Source organism: Giraffa tippelskirchi, chromosome 4 (genome assembly GCF_054371585.1).
Source record: "Giraffa tippelskirchi isolate mGirTip1 chromosome 4, T2T-mGirTip1v1.2.pri, whole genome shotgun sequence".
Lineage (NCBI taxonomy): Eukaryota > Metazoa > Chordata > Mammalia > Artiodactyla > Giraffidae > Giraffa > Giraffa tippelskirchi.
In genome coordinates, this window is record NC_137278.1 from 364,438 (window position 1) to 379,946 (window position 15,509).

The 15,509-nt window shown below is 60.8% G+C and overlaps 1 protein-coding gene across 3 annotated transcripts in view; it reads right to left on the reverse strand.

The window, feature by feature from the left end:
* Positions 1 to 15,278, reverse strand: part of CACNA1B (calcium voltage-gated channel subunit alpha1 B) — a 216,255-nt gene extending 200,977 nt beyond the window's left edge. For all 3 annotated transcript variants that reach the window (XM_081593188.1, XM_081593189.1, XM_081593190.1), the window contains exons 1-3: positions 14,995 to 15,278; positions 13,859 to 13,964; positions 10,404 to 10,543 (exon numbers count right to left, since the gene is read on the reverse strand). In XM_081593188.1, the coding sequence (XP_081449314.1) occupies positions 10,404 to 10,543; positions 13,859 to 13,964; positions 14,995 to 15,278 (530 nt within the window). The remainder of the gene's footprint in view (positions 1 to 10,403; positions 10,544 to 13,858; positions 13,965 to 14,994) is intronic.
* Positions 15,279 to 15,509: the final 231 nt, after the last annotated feature.

A 15,509-nucleotide genomic window follows, 5' to 3' on the forward strand; every position in this document is an offset into this window, starting at 1 on the left:
TTGCTTTTCTACATAGCAATAGCAATGGACATTTGGATACTGAAATTTTAAATATTATACCATTTGTACACACATAAAAATAAAAGAAAAACTTTTAGATGTAAATCTAACAAAACATGCACAGCTCTTGAATCCCAAAAACTACAAACTACAGAGGAAAGAAATCAATAAGGTCTACATAAATGAAGAGACATATCATGTTCATAGATTGGGAGACTCAACATAGGAAAGATATTAATTCTCTGCAAGTTAACAAACCGACTTTACGCAACTCCTATGAAGATTCTGTATATATATTGACGAGATTATTCCAAAAGTTATGTGGAAATAAAGAAACTAGAATAGCCACACAGCTTTTAAAACAGAATAAAGTGGGAGGAATGAGTGTGGCCAATTCTGAGACTTAAATAGTTCTAGTAATCAATACAGTGTGAAACTGGTAGAGAGACGGACACAGATCAACGGAACAGCAGCAGACCCACATGCACGCGGCCAAGCGACTTCCGACAGAGGGACAAACCCTGCAGCGGTGGAGACACGCTCCAGCCTTTTCAGCCAGTGCTGCAGGGGCACCGGGACACCCACATGCAGGCAGAAAGCTAACAAAACAGAATCTCAACGGAAAGACGCCTCGCTCCTGAGACAAACGCTACCTCAGAACGGATCCCAGACTCACATGTAAAACACAGAACGATAAAACTTTCATGGGAAAATCGTAGGCGAAAATCTTTATGACGTAGGTCTGGCAAAGAGTTCTTAGACTCAAAACCACAAGCCCCATCTATAAAAGGGAAAACTGATTAACTGGACTTCATTGTGATTTAAAGCTTTTGCTCTGCAAAAGTCCCCGTCACAAGGGTGAAAAAAAATTAACTACAGATTGGGAGAAAATCAACTAGTATCTAACAATCCAATTAGAACCTGAAGAGAATACATGAACTGACATTTCACCAAAATGGAGATACAGACGGCAGACAAGCCCATGAAGAGATGTCCAGTATCAGTGGCCATTAGGGGAATGCAAATCAAAACCACCATGATATATCACTGCATACCCACCGGAATAGCTAAAATAAGAAACAGTGACAACAGCAAACGCTGGTAAGGATATGGAGAAACTAGATCACTCATACATTGCTGGTGGGAATGTAAAAAAGTGTAAAGTGGTACAGACACTTCAGGTAACCGTTTGGTAATATCTTAAACAGTGAAGCGTGCACTACAGTACGGCCCCGTAATTGCGCCCCTAGGCTTTCATCCAGGGAACTTCTGTTGCGCCCAGACGTGCACAGCAGTCTTGTGGGTGACATTTCAAAAGCTAGAAACAAATCACGTGTCCTTCAACAGGTGAACAGTTAAAGAGACAATGGGCAGTAAAGAGAAACAAAGTACAGACATGTGCAACAATGTGACTCAGCCAGCCTCAGGGAGACATCCTGGCCAACAGAGCCAGTCCCAAAGGCACGAGTCCATTAACCAATATTTAATGCCCGTGAAGTAACAAAGTGATGGACATGGCTGCCGGATTATGGTCATCAGGGATTAAGGGGCAGTGAGGCTGGAGGAAAGTGGAAGCAGGTACAGAAGGGCAACAGTGGGGTCCTGGTGGGGATGGAGTTTCTGTGTCTTGACAGTGCTGGGGTCAACACTCTGGTTGTGAAACCATGCTATAGCCTCACTGGCAGCACCCTCGGCACCCTCTATGCATACTGCAAATCTGTGATGAGCTCAAGAGAAGATATTTAAGTTTTTACAAGGGGATGTTAATAATAGCATCCAGCCCAGGAGAAGAAGAGCAGCCAATACCCAGGAGACTTCACAGAAGAGCCAGCTTCTAGCTTTCGCTCTCCCTTCTTGGTCTAGCCCCACCTGCTTGGTGTTTCACCAGAGGGCTCTGCACCCACGCTGCCCACTTGCCAGGCCAGGGACCCAGAGAAGCACAGGAGTGAGCACACCACCCCAGGGGGCCTCAGCCCAGGGAAGGAGCCACTCACGGAGACCAAAGCCTGGCCACCCGGGGGCCTCGCGCGTGCCCCTGCTGTGCCCCTGCGTCAGGGTGTTGCAGGGCTGGACAGTGAAACACCAGGCCCCAGGACTGACCAGGAGATGGGAAGAAGGACGCTCTCGCTTCCTGCCCATTCCCTGCCCCCACGCTGCATTCACAGAACCAGGGCCCAAGACAGCAGGTGTGGGGAGGGGCTCACAGGCAGAGGGGGCGGGTGGTGCTGGAGGCCCCCTCGGGGATGCTCACCCTCAGACAGGAGGCTGCAGGACATCCAGGACACCCCCGACCTCCCATGGGCTCAGCAGTGCCCTCCCCAGCCCCCGCCCCAGTCCAGGCTGCAGAGGGTCTGGGGGAGTGGGCAGCCCTGCCTTCAGCCACATCAGTCCGCAGTCCCTGCTGTCAGACCCGGGAGGCTGATGACCGACCGCGAGGAATGAGAAAGGACCTACAGACAACTAACCCGGGCCAGCACACCGCAGACACCGCAGACCCAGACTGGTAGCCACGCGGACACCTGGGATCAGTCACGAGCCACCTGGGCCCATGGCGGCCGAGGGGGGTCCCCGCTCCCCTGCTGGATTTCAGTCCCACAACACTCGCTGCACACTGGGAACTGCGGCACCGAGGCGAGGGGCAACAGAGGCCCACCAAGGAGCCTGGGGTCTGGGCACAGCCTTTGCAGACTGACCTGTGTCCCCCCAAATTCCTCTGTTGAAGCTCTGACTTCCAATGGGACTGTATCTGGAGATGGGATTCTTGGTAGGTAAATGGTTAAGCGAGGTCCTGCGGATGGGCTTTAATTTAAAGGATTAATAGAACAGGAAGAGACAGCAGAGACCTGTGTCGGCACACAGAGAAGCAGGCCCGGGAAGACACAGCGGGGAGGAAGCCGCCTACCGGCAGGAAGAAGCCTCACCTAAGGCAACCCCACGGGTGCCTTGATCTTGGACACCCAGCCTCCAAACTGAGACAGCAAGCACCTGCTGTTTCGGCCTCTGACCCCCATCTCAGGCATCTATGCGGCGCCCGAGCTAAGGAGAAGGTTCTGCAGGGGAAAGTCCATCTGAGGAGCCGGCCAGGAGGGAAGCCCCTAGGACAAGGGCAGAAAGGCTGTCAGGCAGAGAAACACAGGCCCACATCCCATCCTGCTGGAAGCAGCGGCCCCGTGATGCATGGGCTCTTGTACTTTGGGAGCAGAGAGGGAGCCACCAGCTGGAGCGATGAGGGCTCCAAGAGGAGCTCCCCAGAGAGGCTGAGACCTGGAGAAAGCGGGGCACAGTGGGGCGGCCAGCCGGGTGAAGACAGGACACCCAGAGGCCTGTGCAGGCGGCCTGCGGGGGTCCGCAGATTCCAGGTCTCTGCGACTCAGATGGGCTGTGGGCGGGGGGGGGGGGGGGAAGCGGCCCATCCCGGCGGCCCCCCACTGTTCAGCCAAGGAGGACCTGCTCTCCAGCCTTTCCCCGTCCAGGGACTGGGGCTGGCATTGGCTCCAGGCCTGGCAACACGAGAGGACACTAGCAACCATGCTCACCTCCACGTGAATTTGCCGCTCTGGGCTCCCCAGCAGGAGATGGGGTGAGGGAGGCACCTGGAGTTGAACAGGAAGGCAGACTCCAGCCCAGCTGCCCCGCCCGCCCGGACAGCTGCAGGTATATCCACCAGTCACAGGTAAACACTGCCACTCCCACCAGACATGAACTCGACCTCCTGTGACCTCTGCAGGTACACCAGGCACAAGACACATGGATAGATGAGCAGCTGCCCACGCCCCCCACCTCTGCAGAAGGTGGGCTTCCCTGGGGGCTCAGATGGTAAAGAATCTGCCTGCAATGCAGGAGACACAGGTTCAATCCCTGGGTCGGGAAGATCCCCTGGAGAAGGAAATGGCAACCCACTCCAGTATTCCTGCTTGGAGAATTTCAAGGACAGAGGAGCCTGCAGGCTACAGTCCATGGGGTTGCAAAGAGTCGGACACAACTGAGCGACTACCGCACCTCTACAGAGGCTACCGGGCTCAGCATCCTGCGGGCACCAGCTGCAACAGCCCCAGGGGGCCCAGCACTCAGGACCCCGCAGTGCAGCACAGCAGAGCTCCGGGCCTGAGACCGGCAGCCTGCACCCCCTGTCCTGCCAGGATCCCCAGGCCCTTAGAGCTGGGCGAAGGGGGCTCTCCTTCAACACATGGGGTGGCAGCTGCAGCAGCAGCCAGGAGGGGCCCGGCTCTGGCTCCCCACAGCCCTCCAGGAGGGAGTGAAGAATCCTAAATCATAGAAGAAGGGGGAGGGGAACTAGGAGGGCAGACACTGAGAGGCGGGCAGTGGAGTGAGCCGCCCTCAGCGGACACCTAGCTGGCAGGGGTGCAGACACAGGGAGGCGGGGAACCCCCTACCCCCGCCTCTGGCGCCAGCACGTGGCTGGCAGCCCAGTGGGGCCACTGTCAGGAGGCAGGCACCTAGGAGCCAGGCAGACACAGCGGCCAAGCCTGTTCTGAATTATCAGCGATGCCTTGGGGATGCTGCCTGGGGAGAGTTTAAAGATGGGGTCCCCAACAGCCTCCCTCTGCTACTCCAGGGGCCACTGGACAGAACTCAGGCCCCTCCCCTGTCCCAGCGATTCCCAGCCTCGGGTGGGGATACAAGAGAAGGTCCAGCAAACCCTCAACCTGAGCAGGCATCAGAGACCCCGCCTGCAGGACCACATCACAGGACAGAGGAAGAGCCCACACGGGTGGCTCCGGCCCCAAACATGAGCTCTAGGGCCCGAGGTCGCAAGCTAAGGTCAGTCCACCTCCAGACCCAGTGTCCCTGGTCTCATAGTGTCTCTGGTCACCTGTGGCTAGGCACGGTGTCCTTGGCTCCCACACGTGGGCACAGGTTCACTGCTCACCTTGGCTTCACCTGCTGGACCCCTCGTCATCGAAGGCGGTGTCCCCAGGGCCCAGCCTCCCGGGACCACATTCCCACGCCCTCTGCCTGCGGTCCCAGCCAGGCCCCCAGTGCTCGGGAGGCAGGGCGTGGACAGAGACGTCCCTCCCTAGGCAACGCGGGAGGCTCAGACCAGCGACAGGAGACCCTGAGTTCTAATTACATGTCCTGGAAAGAAATCCCAGCTTAATTTGGAGTAATATGAGACGCTGTGGTTAGAACTGTCCGCAGGGAGCTACCTGCTCAAGCTGGGACAGACCTCTCCTCCCCCTAAGGGAAGCTCCAGGCTGGGCCATAACTGGGGGGGCCGGGGGGGACTCTGGGCTCAAGTCCCCATGGTCTGAGAGGACTCTGCCCCGATTCCCAGCTGCAATCAACCCCTCGGGACCAAAGGCTGGTATGGGGGCTCCCTTGGGGATGATGAGGGCAAAGGTGCAAGGTGGGCACAGCAGCAGTTAGGACAGGAAGGCAACATAGGTGCCACACTCGGGGTGCCAGCAAGCTTCCTGAGGACAACCAGACAGCAGTGCTTCCCACAGCCCAGCCCATCCAAGCCCATCACTTCCTCCTGGGCACTGCTCCCCATGGTCAGCACCCCACCTAGGTCAGCCCCTGCACCCAGAGCCCCAAGCAGTCCCCACGGCCTCCCAGCATCTTTGCCCCCGCCCCCTTCCAGGTTTAGGACGCCCAACCCCCTCCCACCTGCTGCTCTGCTCCAGGTCCTCCTTAGGGACCTTCCCTAAACCCCATGAAGGGGAATTTCACCCCCCGCCGCCCGGCTTCCTGCTAGTCACTGCACTTCACACCCATGTGGACAGGCTGTTTGTCGCCTGTGTCCCCAGGAAATGCAGCCTCCATGTCCACTGCTGTGTCCCCAGCAACCAGGGCATTTGACAGATATTTTCTACACGAACGAGGGGATGGGCAGTCAGCCAGAGGGTCAACGGGTAGAGAAGGGAAGGTGACCAGCCAGGGGAGCCCAGGAGAAGGCGAGAGGCCGGGCTGCAGCATCCTCACTCACTCTGCCCACAAGCCCATCCCTCCATCGTACACCACCTGCTTCCCATGCCAGCCTCAGCTGACGGGCACGCAGAGCACCAGAGGATGGCTCTCGCCCCATCCCTGCTTTTTCATCTGACAACCCAGCACCCGCACCCAGCTCGACCTCGGGTGTACTGAAGTCACAGAGAGATGAGCGTGGGCTCCAGGGTCCCGGCCGCCCTCATCCACCCAGACGTCACTCCAGTGCACTGGCTGCACCGCCGCTGTCCTGCCTCCTGGGCCAGGCTGTGGCCTCCGCCTGATAAAACCCTCTGCCCCTCCTCTCCCTCCCACCACTGCCCAGTTCTCTGCCTGGCTTTGCTGAAAAACTCCCCCGAAGGTGGAAGAGCTGCCCTGGGTGCTCACCACAGACCCTCCGTGCCTGCAGGAGCCTCCGTGCAGGCCATCTGTGAGGACCTTTCACCTGCAGGCTGCCTGTCTCTGCGCTCAGCGATCCATCCTTCCCACACTCCTGCTCAAGAAGGACACGTTCTTCCTCCCTAAAACACCATCCCCAGCCACCTCACTAGCCAGCCCCAACCTGCCAGCTCTGGAGTCCCCAGGCTCACCCACAGGCAGCTTCTTCTCCAGACCCCATCCCTGGGGGTCCTGTCTGATCTCGAGCTCTAAAGGCCATGGAGACACCCGTGTTCTGGTACTGACGCCGTCAGACACGGCCTCTCACCAAATATCTAGATGGCTCAGCCCCTTACTACTGAGCCTACACCAAGCAGCCGCTTTCCAGACCACACCGTGTTCTCCTTAACCCCTTTCCTACATGGGAAAACGAATGCATCACACACTATCAGTGAGGCATGGTCTCCACAGCACACGAACTCCCAGGCCCCACGATGCAGCCATGACCTCCCCTGCTGAGCCTCTGGGCACCTAGAGGAAATGGGGCAGGGTCAGGGAGACCAAGTCCCCAGGGAACACAGCCCGCAGGGCAGGGACCAGGGGGCCTTGTTCACTGCTGTGTCCTAAGCACCGATTCTGAACAAATAGCAATCAACGGATGACCAGTGGGCGGAGCAGCACCAGACGAGGGCAGCTCAAGTGGCTAGAAATGTGCAGACAGGGGACTTCAGATAGGACAGCCCCTCCCCCACTCAGTGGGCAGGACTGGGTGCTATATCGCTCTCCCCCCGCAATGCCAAGGGTGTGCCCAGACATAGTTTACAGGTGAGTGTACGAGGTTAAGAGGCTTCCCCGACGCAGGGTAGGGCCGCAGTCCCATCCAGGGCACCTCCCACGCCCCGCATGCCAGCCCTAGAAGCAGAAGCAAGCCCAGCTGGCCTCGGGGACAAGTCAGGCTTCACCAGGCAACAGGGCCTTCCCTGTTCACCATGGGGCTTCCAGTCCTCTGAGTATCAATTAAGTAAACTCTAATTAAAAACAACAAAGTGATGAGAAACAATGCCCCCATGGCTACCCACAGGCACCTCAGCTCAGGAGGATTAGGGTTCTTCTCTGGATTCCCCAGGCCCAGCACTCACCCCAAAAACAGACAAGGCCTCCTTCTATCATGCACCACACATACACATATGTACACAAACATGCATACACACATACATGTGGGTGCTCAGGTGCATGTGTGCACACATACATGTGTGCACAGAATCACATATACACATGTGCACATGCGTGTCTGGATACACACATGCACACATACAAGTGCGTGCACACATGTTTACATGTGTATGCACAAATGCATGCACATGCATGCACACATACGTGCATGAACTGATGTGCAGTGCACACATACATGTGTGCACAGGTGCACACATATGAGCACACACATGCACATGTATGCACCGCTGCACGCATGTGTGCATATACATGTACACACGTCGCCAGTCCCCAGGTGCTGCAAGCAAGAGCAGCAGAGCAACTCCCCACATGACTCTGGGCAGCATGTGAGCCCCCATGGCACCCAGACCACCTTCCCCATCTGGGGGCTTCCCTCCCAACCCAGAACCATCCCTGCGGACAAGGTGCAGAGAGAGGGAGCCTGGAAACCATCAGTGCCAACTCCCAGCCCTCCTCTCACAGACAGTGAGAGCAGAGACTTCATGACCCATACAAGAGGCACAGAACAAACAGAAAGAGAAAAGCAAAGAAAGAATAAGAGAGAGAAAGCAAAAAACAGAGAAGGAGAAACATCGAGAGGTAAAGAAATAGAGAAGATGAAGACAAGATAAAAAAGCAGAGATGCAGAGAAGCTTAGAAATGGGGAGACAAAGACCAAGAGATTAAGACAGGGAGAGAGGGAGAGAGACAGAGACACAGAGGGAGGGTGGGGCGGGACAGAGGCCCACGTGAAGGTAGGAGAGAGGAGATGGAGAGACAGATGGACTGAGGGCAGGATCTCCGAGGCCAGGCTGGGGGCAGAGTTATGGTCTTGGGACCCTTGGGATTCCCCCTGCTGGAGCTCCAGGAAGGTGAGCCGTCCTATTCTCTCCTGTGCCCAGGAGTGTGGTCAACAGGCAAGAGAAAGCAGCCGCCCTTGGAGGCCTCTCAGCCCTCACGGGGGGACCGGGCTCCCTGAACCTGGAATCAGGATATGTTTGTTGGAAGACTCGAGGGTCCTGCCAAAGGGTTGGTGTGGACCTCCCTGCCTTGCTCCCAGCAGCCCAAATAGCACCATGGACAGCATCCCCAGAGGTCGGTCCCACCACCCTCACCAGCTCCCAGGTGGCTCAGGCACAGAGCACCCGAGCTTCAATAGCCCATTAATTCAGCAGACACTCCCTGACCCTCCTGGGGGCCTGCCCCAAGCTACGCTCTAGGGATACTCTGAAAAATAAGATGTTCACATCCTCAGGGACACAGGTCTAGAGGGAGAGAGACGTGAACAGCCAGTGACACTTCTCAACAGCCCACGCAGTGCCCAATGGACTGCGAGGCGTACCCTGCCCTCCAAGGGGCCACACTCGCCACCACACGCCATCAATGGGACCTCAGAGGGCTCTCTGTACAAACCCACACACCCCACCCCCAATCCCACCCCCCCACCCCGCCCCGCAACCACCTGCCCTCAGGCAGCGGATGGGTGTGGACGATGAGCGCCACACAGCAGGATGGCACACCTCCCAACAGAAGCCTCCCTGCTCCCTTCCCTCCTTGGTCATTAGGAAAAATGGAACAGATTAGAAAGTTGCCCAGCCTATTATATCGAATTTCAGTGGTGCCCATCCCATCAGAGCCGGTGACAGGCTGGTGCCACAAGAGCAAAGACCGGGAGGGGAGCTGAGGCATGAGGCCCACGGGCCCCTCGGTCATCTCCAGGGAGAGACACTCTGAAAGCGAGGCACCTCGATTCTGGCCCGTGGTGGGCACCGCTGGAGCCACCACCAGCAGCGCAAGCAGGCAGAGAGCCAGCCTCCGAGGATGGGGCAGGGGACTGAGGGGGGCTTGCACAGAGGGCCTCATCTGGGAGGCCAGAGGCCTTGTAGCCAAGTCTGTTTATCCTTACATGTAGCACAGGTGCCCTGGGCACAGCCACCTGTCCCTTGGAAGGAGAGTTCTGGGCCACAGTGGGGCGCCAAGCCTCCCTGGGACCACAGGCTCCAGAAGGAGTGGCTGCAGCCCCCGGGGTTGGGGGGGGGTGCTCTGGAACCTGGGCTGTGCAAACAGGTTTCTGGAGCAAACCCCAGGCACTTACCCCTACCCAGCTGGGGGCAGAGGGAAGCTCAGAGCTGGGGCAATGGCAGCTCAACCTCAGAACAGGGCAGAGGCCTTGAACACCTCAGGCAGGTGGAGAGACTGAGGCCCCGAAGGCTGGAGGCCTGTGATGAGGAGGCTTTGTCCACTCTCCTCCCCCTCCCCGGCCCAGCCTCAGGCGACTTTCTGGATCCGCTGGATTGTTTGGGAACCACAAGCTGGTGATTATTAGAGTCTATTTGAGAAGGAAAGTGGGGGATGGGACACTGATTAAGCACCTTCCTGGAACCAGAAGCTGTGACTACAGAGTCACAGCCTCACCAAAGCACAGCTCCAGGAGCACATGCCCACGAACCCTTCAGGCAGGAGACTCGGACACGCACATGTGCCCCCAGGTCATGGGGTGAAAGAGGCCAGGCTGCAGCCCAGGATTTACAAAATCAGGCCCAGTGCCCTTCCTGCCCTGCGGACCTGACCACAGCACCAGCAGCTCTGGAAGCAAGCTCTGCCTAAGACAAATCTCCTCGATGGCCCCTCAGCCAAGCTCACCGCCCAGGCTCTTCCCGGGGAAGAACAATGCCTATCCACCAGCATCCACCCGTGAGGACCACCACGAAGCCGGGGCCCTAGAGTGGACACTGCGGCTCATGCAGAAGGCACCTCAGGCCCAGCACCCACCCATGAAGACCACCAAGAAGCACCAGCCCCCAGTGTGGACGCTGCCGTCTGAACCCGCTGCATGCAGAGGGCACCCCAGGCCCAGCACCTACCCTGTAAGGACCACCACGAAGTCCATGACGTTCCAGCCATTCCGCAGGTAGGAGCCCTTGTGCAGGACAAAGCCCAGCGCGATGATCTTGATCCCAGCCTCAAAGCAGAAGATGCCGATGAAGTAGGGCTCTGTGTCGTCCTGAGGAGAAGCACAGAGCAAGGTCACCACCGCCCGGACGCGGCCAGCAAGGACCCCTAGCCCTGCCATGACACCCACCGATGGTCCTTTCAGCACGGGCCTGGGTGCTCTCTGCCAGGCTCCCCTAACACAGCAGGTGGCCCTGTCCCCACGGCCAGTGACACCCAGTCACATGAGGAGGGGCTCCCACCCCCGACACCCTGCCAGAGTGAGCAATAGTGCCAATAACAACATGTGAGGGCTTCCTGCAATCACCAGGGCAACCCTCTTACACCATCCCACAGGTACGGAGCACGATCATCCCCATCCGAGGGGGAGCTGAGGCACACAGAGGTCAAGGAACTGGGCCAGAGCCTCACAGCTTGTTAGAGGCAGAGCCAGATTCCAAGCCAGAGGTGACCTGGGTCCGACCCTGGTCAGGGACCCACGGCAGGGACCACACCCAGCTCCCTGGAGCATAGCCCAGGACCCACCCGCTCACTCAGGACACACCTGCTGGATATTCACACCACGCACGCTCTGGTGCGATCAAGCACGGCGGGCCTCAGGGAGCCCCTGGAGGGCGAGGCGTCCAGCTGGGCGGCCGAGACAGGAGTTCCGCGTGGGGACGACAGAGACAGAACCGGGACAGGGGAGCACGGAACCCCGACGGCCCGGGCCCGCCTGGTGCCAGCACGTGGCGACGGGCTGTGGGGACTCGGGGAGCACTGGGCCATCACACGCTGGGGGCAGGGGGCAGACAGGCCCTCTGTGCACGTGAGCCCAGGAGCTGGACCAAGTGGGCACTGGAGGAGGAGGAGGGTCAGCAAGGGAAGCAGCCTGAGCTCAGACCACGGACACAGAAGAGGATGCAGCGGAGGCGGGCAGGTCCTGCTCTCAGGACTGTGGGACCTGTGACCCGGAGCCTGCTCTGCCAGGGGGAGGCCTGGCCCCAGGGCCCAGGGAGGGGAGAGCCAGGCTGACTCCTGCGGGGGCTGCTCATTCCCACTGCGGCCCAGCAGCCTGTGCCTTCCTCCCGCAAGGAGCCTGGCCTCCAGGGCTCTCCCGTCTGACCTGGAGCACCCTCAGCCTGGCCTCCTGGCCCACGGCTGCGGGTAGCAGCGTGCAGCAGAGGCTGCTGCCCCCAGGGACCAGGCAGTAGAGCGTCCATCGCTGCCCAGCTCCCCCATCCTACCGTCCTGACGCTGACTCACGAGATATTCCCTCCCCAACGCTTCTGGTCTGGTTCAGTGAGAGGGTCCCCTTTCCCCAAGAGAAGAGGCTGCCGACCACCTATCCTGAATAAACACAGGGCCCCAGCAAATATGTCCAGAGAAACCCTGGGTTCGCAGGAGAAGAGCCGGCCAACGCAAGGAGATGGGGTGGGGCCCCTTCTCAGACCCTTTGCTCCCAGCCCCACCCTTGACCACACTCGGCACGGGCTGGCTCGGGAGAGGGGTGAGACTGCGAGCTGGGGGCTCCAGCTAAAGGCCATGTGGGAAGTCGACAGGTGGATGGAGGCAGAGCTGTGGGGGCCCCGCCCCAGGGCAGGCTGCCTCTGCACCACGAAGCCCCTCCCAGCCTCTGGCAGCAGCACCAGCCTCCAGACCTGATCCTGGACCACCACTGCGCCTGCTCCCCAGGCCCTCTGTGTTCAGCCTCCATCCATCTCAGGGCCGCCAGGCCTTGCGGAGGTGAGCACATTCTGCTGAACCCTCAACCCTTACAAGTGTACAGACCCCCATCACCACAAAGCAAACTGTCCCTCACCTGCGAGGCTGGATGCCCGCTGGCCTACTCAAGCCTGCTGCCTAGGAGGAAGGCCCGAGCCTGACTGCCGTTCACAGGCCTCCCTGCCCCTGCCACCCCCAGCCTGTTTCCCTCTGGCCCCACCCTGCCACGCCCTGTGGCCTGGCATTCAAGGCTCCCTGCCAGAAACCCCTGTTTCCTCTCACTTTCACCCTCTTCTCCAGCCTTCAGAATGGGCACCCACCACCAAGCTCACAGCAGGCCAGGGGACCCTCCACCGGCAGGAACCTGGGTCCCAAAGAGGGCGAGTGAGCCTGTCCAGCTCTGGGCAGGAGTCACCCATGGGGACCACCCTCCACTCTGTCAGGATGCCCTTCACAACCCTCCCCCTCCGAACCCACAGCTGAAACCCCTCAGCTGTTCTCATGCCTGGAGAAACGACCGACCCACAAACCCCCATCTCTTGGCTGGCCACCCTGGCTGTCACTTCTTTGCCTTCTCGAGGTGCCCACCCAAAGTAGAGCACCCCCAGGGCAGCCTGCTCTGTCTCCTCTGCTTCACCCCTTGGCCTGAAGTTCAAGGCCCGCGCCAAGCACAGGACAGGCTCTGCTTCATCAATGCTTATCTCTGCTCAAGTAAGGGAAAGAAGTCCGGAAGAACAGTAGCTTGCCAGGATGTGGAAAAAAGGGTTCAGCCTCTGGATGGCTGGTGCCCCCAGAAGTGTCTCCTTCCTCGGGGACCCCAGGACTGCAGCACTCTCCAGCCAGGCCCTAGGCTCCCTCTCCAGCCTCTGCACGTGCTTTTCCTCCTCTCTGCTCCGAAGCTCAGTCTCTCAGGCCCCAGTGAGCCCACATCAAGCCCGGGCAGAGGGGCCAGGGCAGCTGGGATGCTGGGGGCTAGGAGACGTAGCCTCACCTTCAGAATGGGGCTTGCCTCCTCAAGCAGCACCCTGCCTCTGCCCCAGCCCCTCCAGATGCCCTGACCTGGCACCCTGGCTCCCGTGGGCTCAGTGGTTCAACAGGAGAAAACACGGGGTCTGGGAGCTCCTGGTAGGAGCAGGTGAGAACTATGTTTGGGGATGTTTGGGAAGAAAGCCTGGGAAGGAGTGCATCCCATGGGAAGCAAATGCCCCACAGGGAAGGAGTCCCAAGCAGAGCCAGAGAGGGAGACAACTAGGGCCGCACCTGGGCCGGAGCCCAGCACAGCCCTGGAGGGAAAGGGGCAGCCCGGCACTCCAGACCCTGGGCCATCATGAAGGCCCCTCTCACGTGCCAGCGTCAGCTCTTAGTTTCCGAGGTCACGGCTAAGTCCGCGTGGGCGGGACACGTGCAGGGGTGGCTAGTGTCACTGGGCAGGGCAGCTGCTGGCTAAAATGGCCTCCCTCAAGCCACCGGTCCCCAGCAGGGGCTGAGCGGGCTGTCCCACTTCTCCTGACCCTTGAGGGAAGTGTTAGCTGCCCAGACTACCCAGCCCGAGGGAGCTGCCCCGTCAGGAGCTGCCCCGTCACGGGTCCTGAAGGGTCGTGGAATCAGACAATCTGCCGCCACCGCACGCCCCTCCCTCAGGCCCCGCCGCCACAGCACTCACCAGCCGCTCAGACATGGGCGTCTTGTCTCCGTCTGGGAGGTGCTGCTCCAGGGCCAGCACGATACAGTTGGCGATGATGGTGGCCAGAATCATGTACTCAAACGGAGTGCGTGGGTTAAGGACTGGCCAGGAGGCGCCAAAGAGAGGCGAAGAAGCCAAGGCCGGCAGCGCGCAGTGCAGCAGCCGGGCCTGGCCGCCACCAGAGGGGCTGAGAATGGCCGGGTCCGGAGCCCAGCCCACCCTTGCCGCCCCCATCCTCCCACATCCTCGGGGCGCCGCGAGGGCCGCCTCCGCAGTCGCAGCCGCCAGCCCCCAGCTCGTCCCCGCGGCCGTCAGAACCGCGGACAGCGCTCCCTCCGCGGCTCCGCCCGACTCCCAGCCCCTCAGCTCGTCCCCGCGGCCGTCAGAACCGCGGACAGCGCTCCCTCCGCGGCTCCGCCCGACGCCCGAGCCCCGCGGGAGGGGGCCGTGAGCCCCCCGCGCGCGGCGGGAGGAAGGACCCCGCGCAGGCGCACACTCTTACCTAAAGACACGCAGCCACATGTACCTACACAGGCACGTGAACACCCATGTACCGAGAGTCCCGAGCGCACGCACGCGCAGCACCGGGTTCACGCTCTGCCCTCACACACTCAGGCACCTGCAGTCAGGCGCGCGCACGGGCTCGCCTCCACCCGGCGCTCACACCTACACGGACTCCGATTCGCCCTCGGGTGCCCTCCAGGCTGGCTACGCGCTCTGCGCCGGCATCGAGGGAGAGAAGGGACGAGCCCAGGGGCAGGGGGCTCCGCCCAGCGCCCACCCCGCTCCCGCGGCCGCCGCCACCACGACCACACACACACACACAGAGAAACACAAACACGCAGGCACACGCGGCGCGCCGAGAGGGGCCGGAATCCGCCCCGCCCCCTCCTCGCCGAGCGACCCGATGCGCCTCTCCCCAGGGCGCACCCTCCTCCAGCCCCGGGAAAGATGGCCACTGGGCGCAGCATGCGGCCGGCCCCCTCCCAGGCCCCCCGCCCAGGCCGCCCCTCCCAGACCCCGCAAGGCGCAGACGCCGGACGCCGCGCCCGTCCCCGTTCCCGCGACCTCGGGAGGCCCCTGGCCCCAACCCGGCCCGGCACCCGGCAGGATATGGCCACTCGGTGATGCGCTTGGCGTATTTGCGGACGACGTTGTCCTCGCTGAAGACGAAGAGAGAGCGGTTGACGGTGAAGCAGTTCTGCTTGACCGGGATGGGGTTGTACAGCGCCATGGTCCGCGCGCGCTGCGCGATTGACTGCTTGTAGAGGACCCGCTGGCCCGGCTGCAGCCCCCCGGGGCCCGGGCCGCCCGCCCCGCCGGCCCCGCCGCCCCGCGCCCGCTCCCCGCCGCCGGGGCCCCCATAGCGGCCGCCCAGCTCGTCCCCGAAGCGGACCATGGCTCCTGGGCGCCGAGCGCATCCCCCGGCCCGGCGGCCCCGCGGGGATCGGAAGGCGCGAGGCGCGCCCGGCGCTCTAGCGGAGCAGCCGCGGAGCCGCCGGACCCGCACCAGACCTCGCCCGGCCGGCAGCCGCCGCACCCGACTCGGCCGCCCGCGCCACGCCCTATATGGGGCCGGTCACGTGGCGGCGCCAGGCCAATCCGCGCCCGCCCCGCCCCCAGCTGGCCG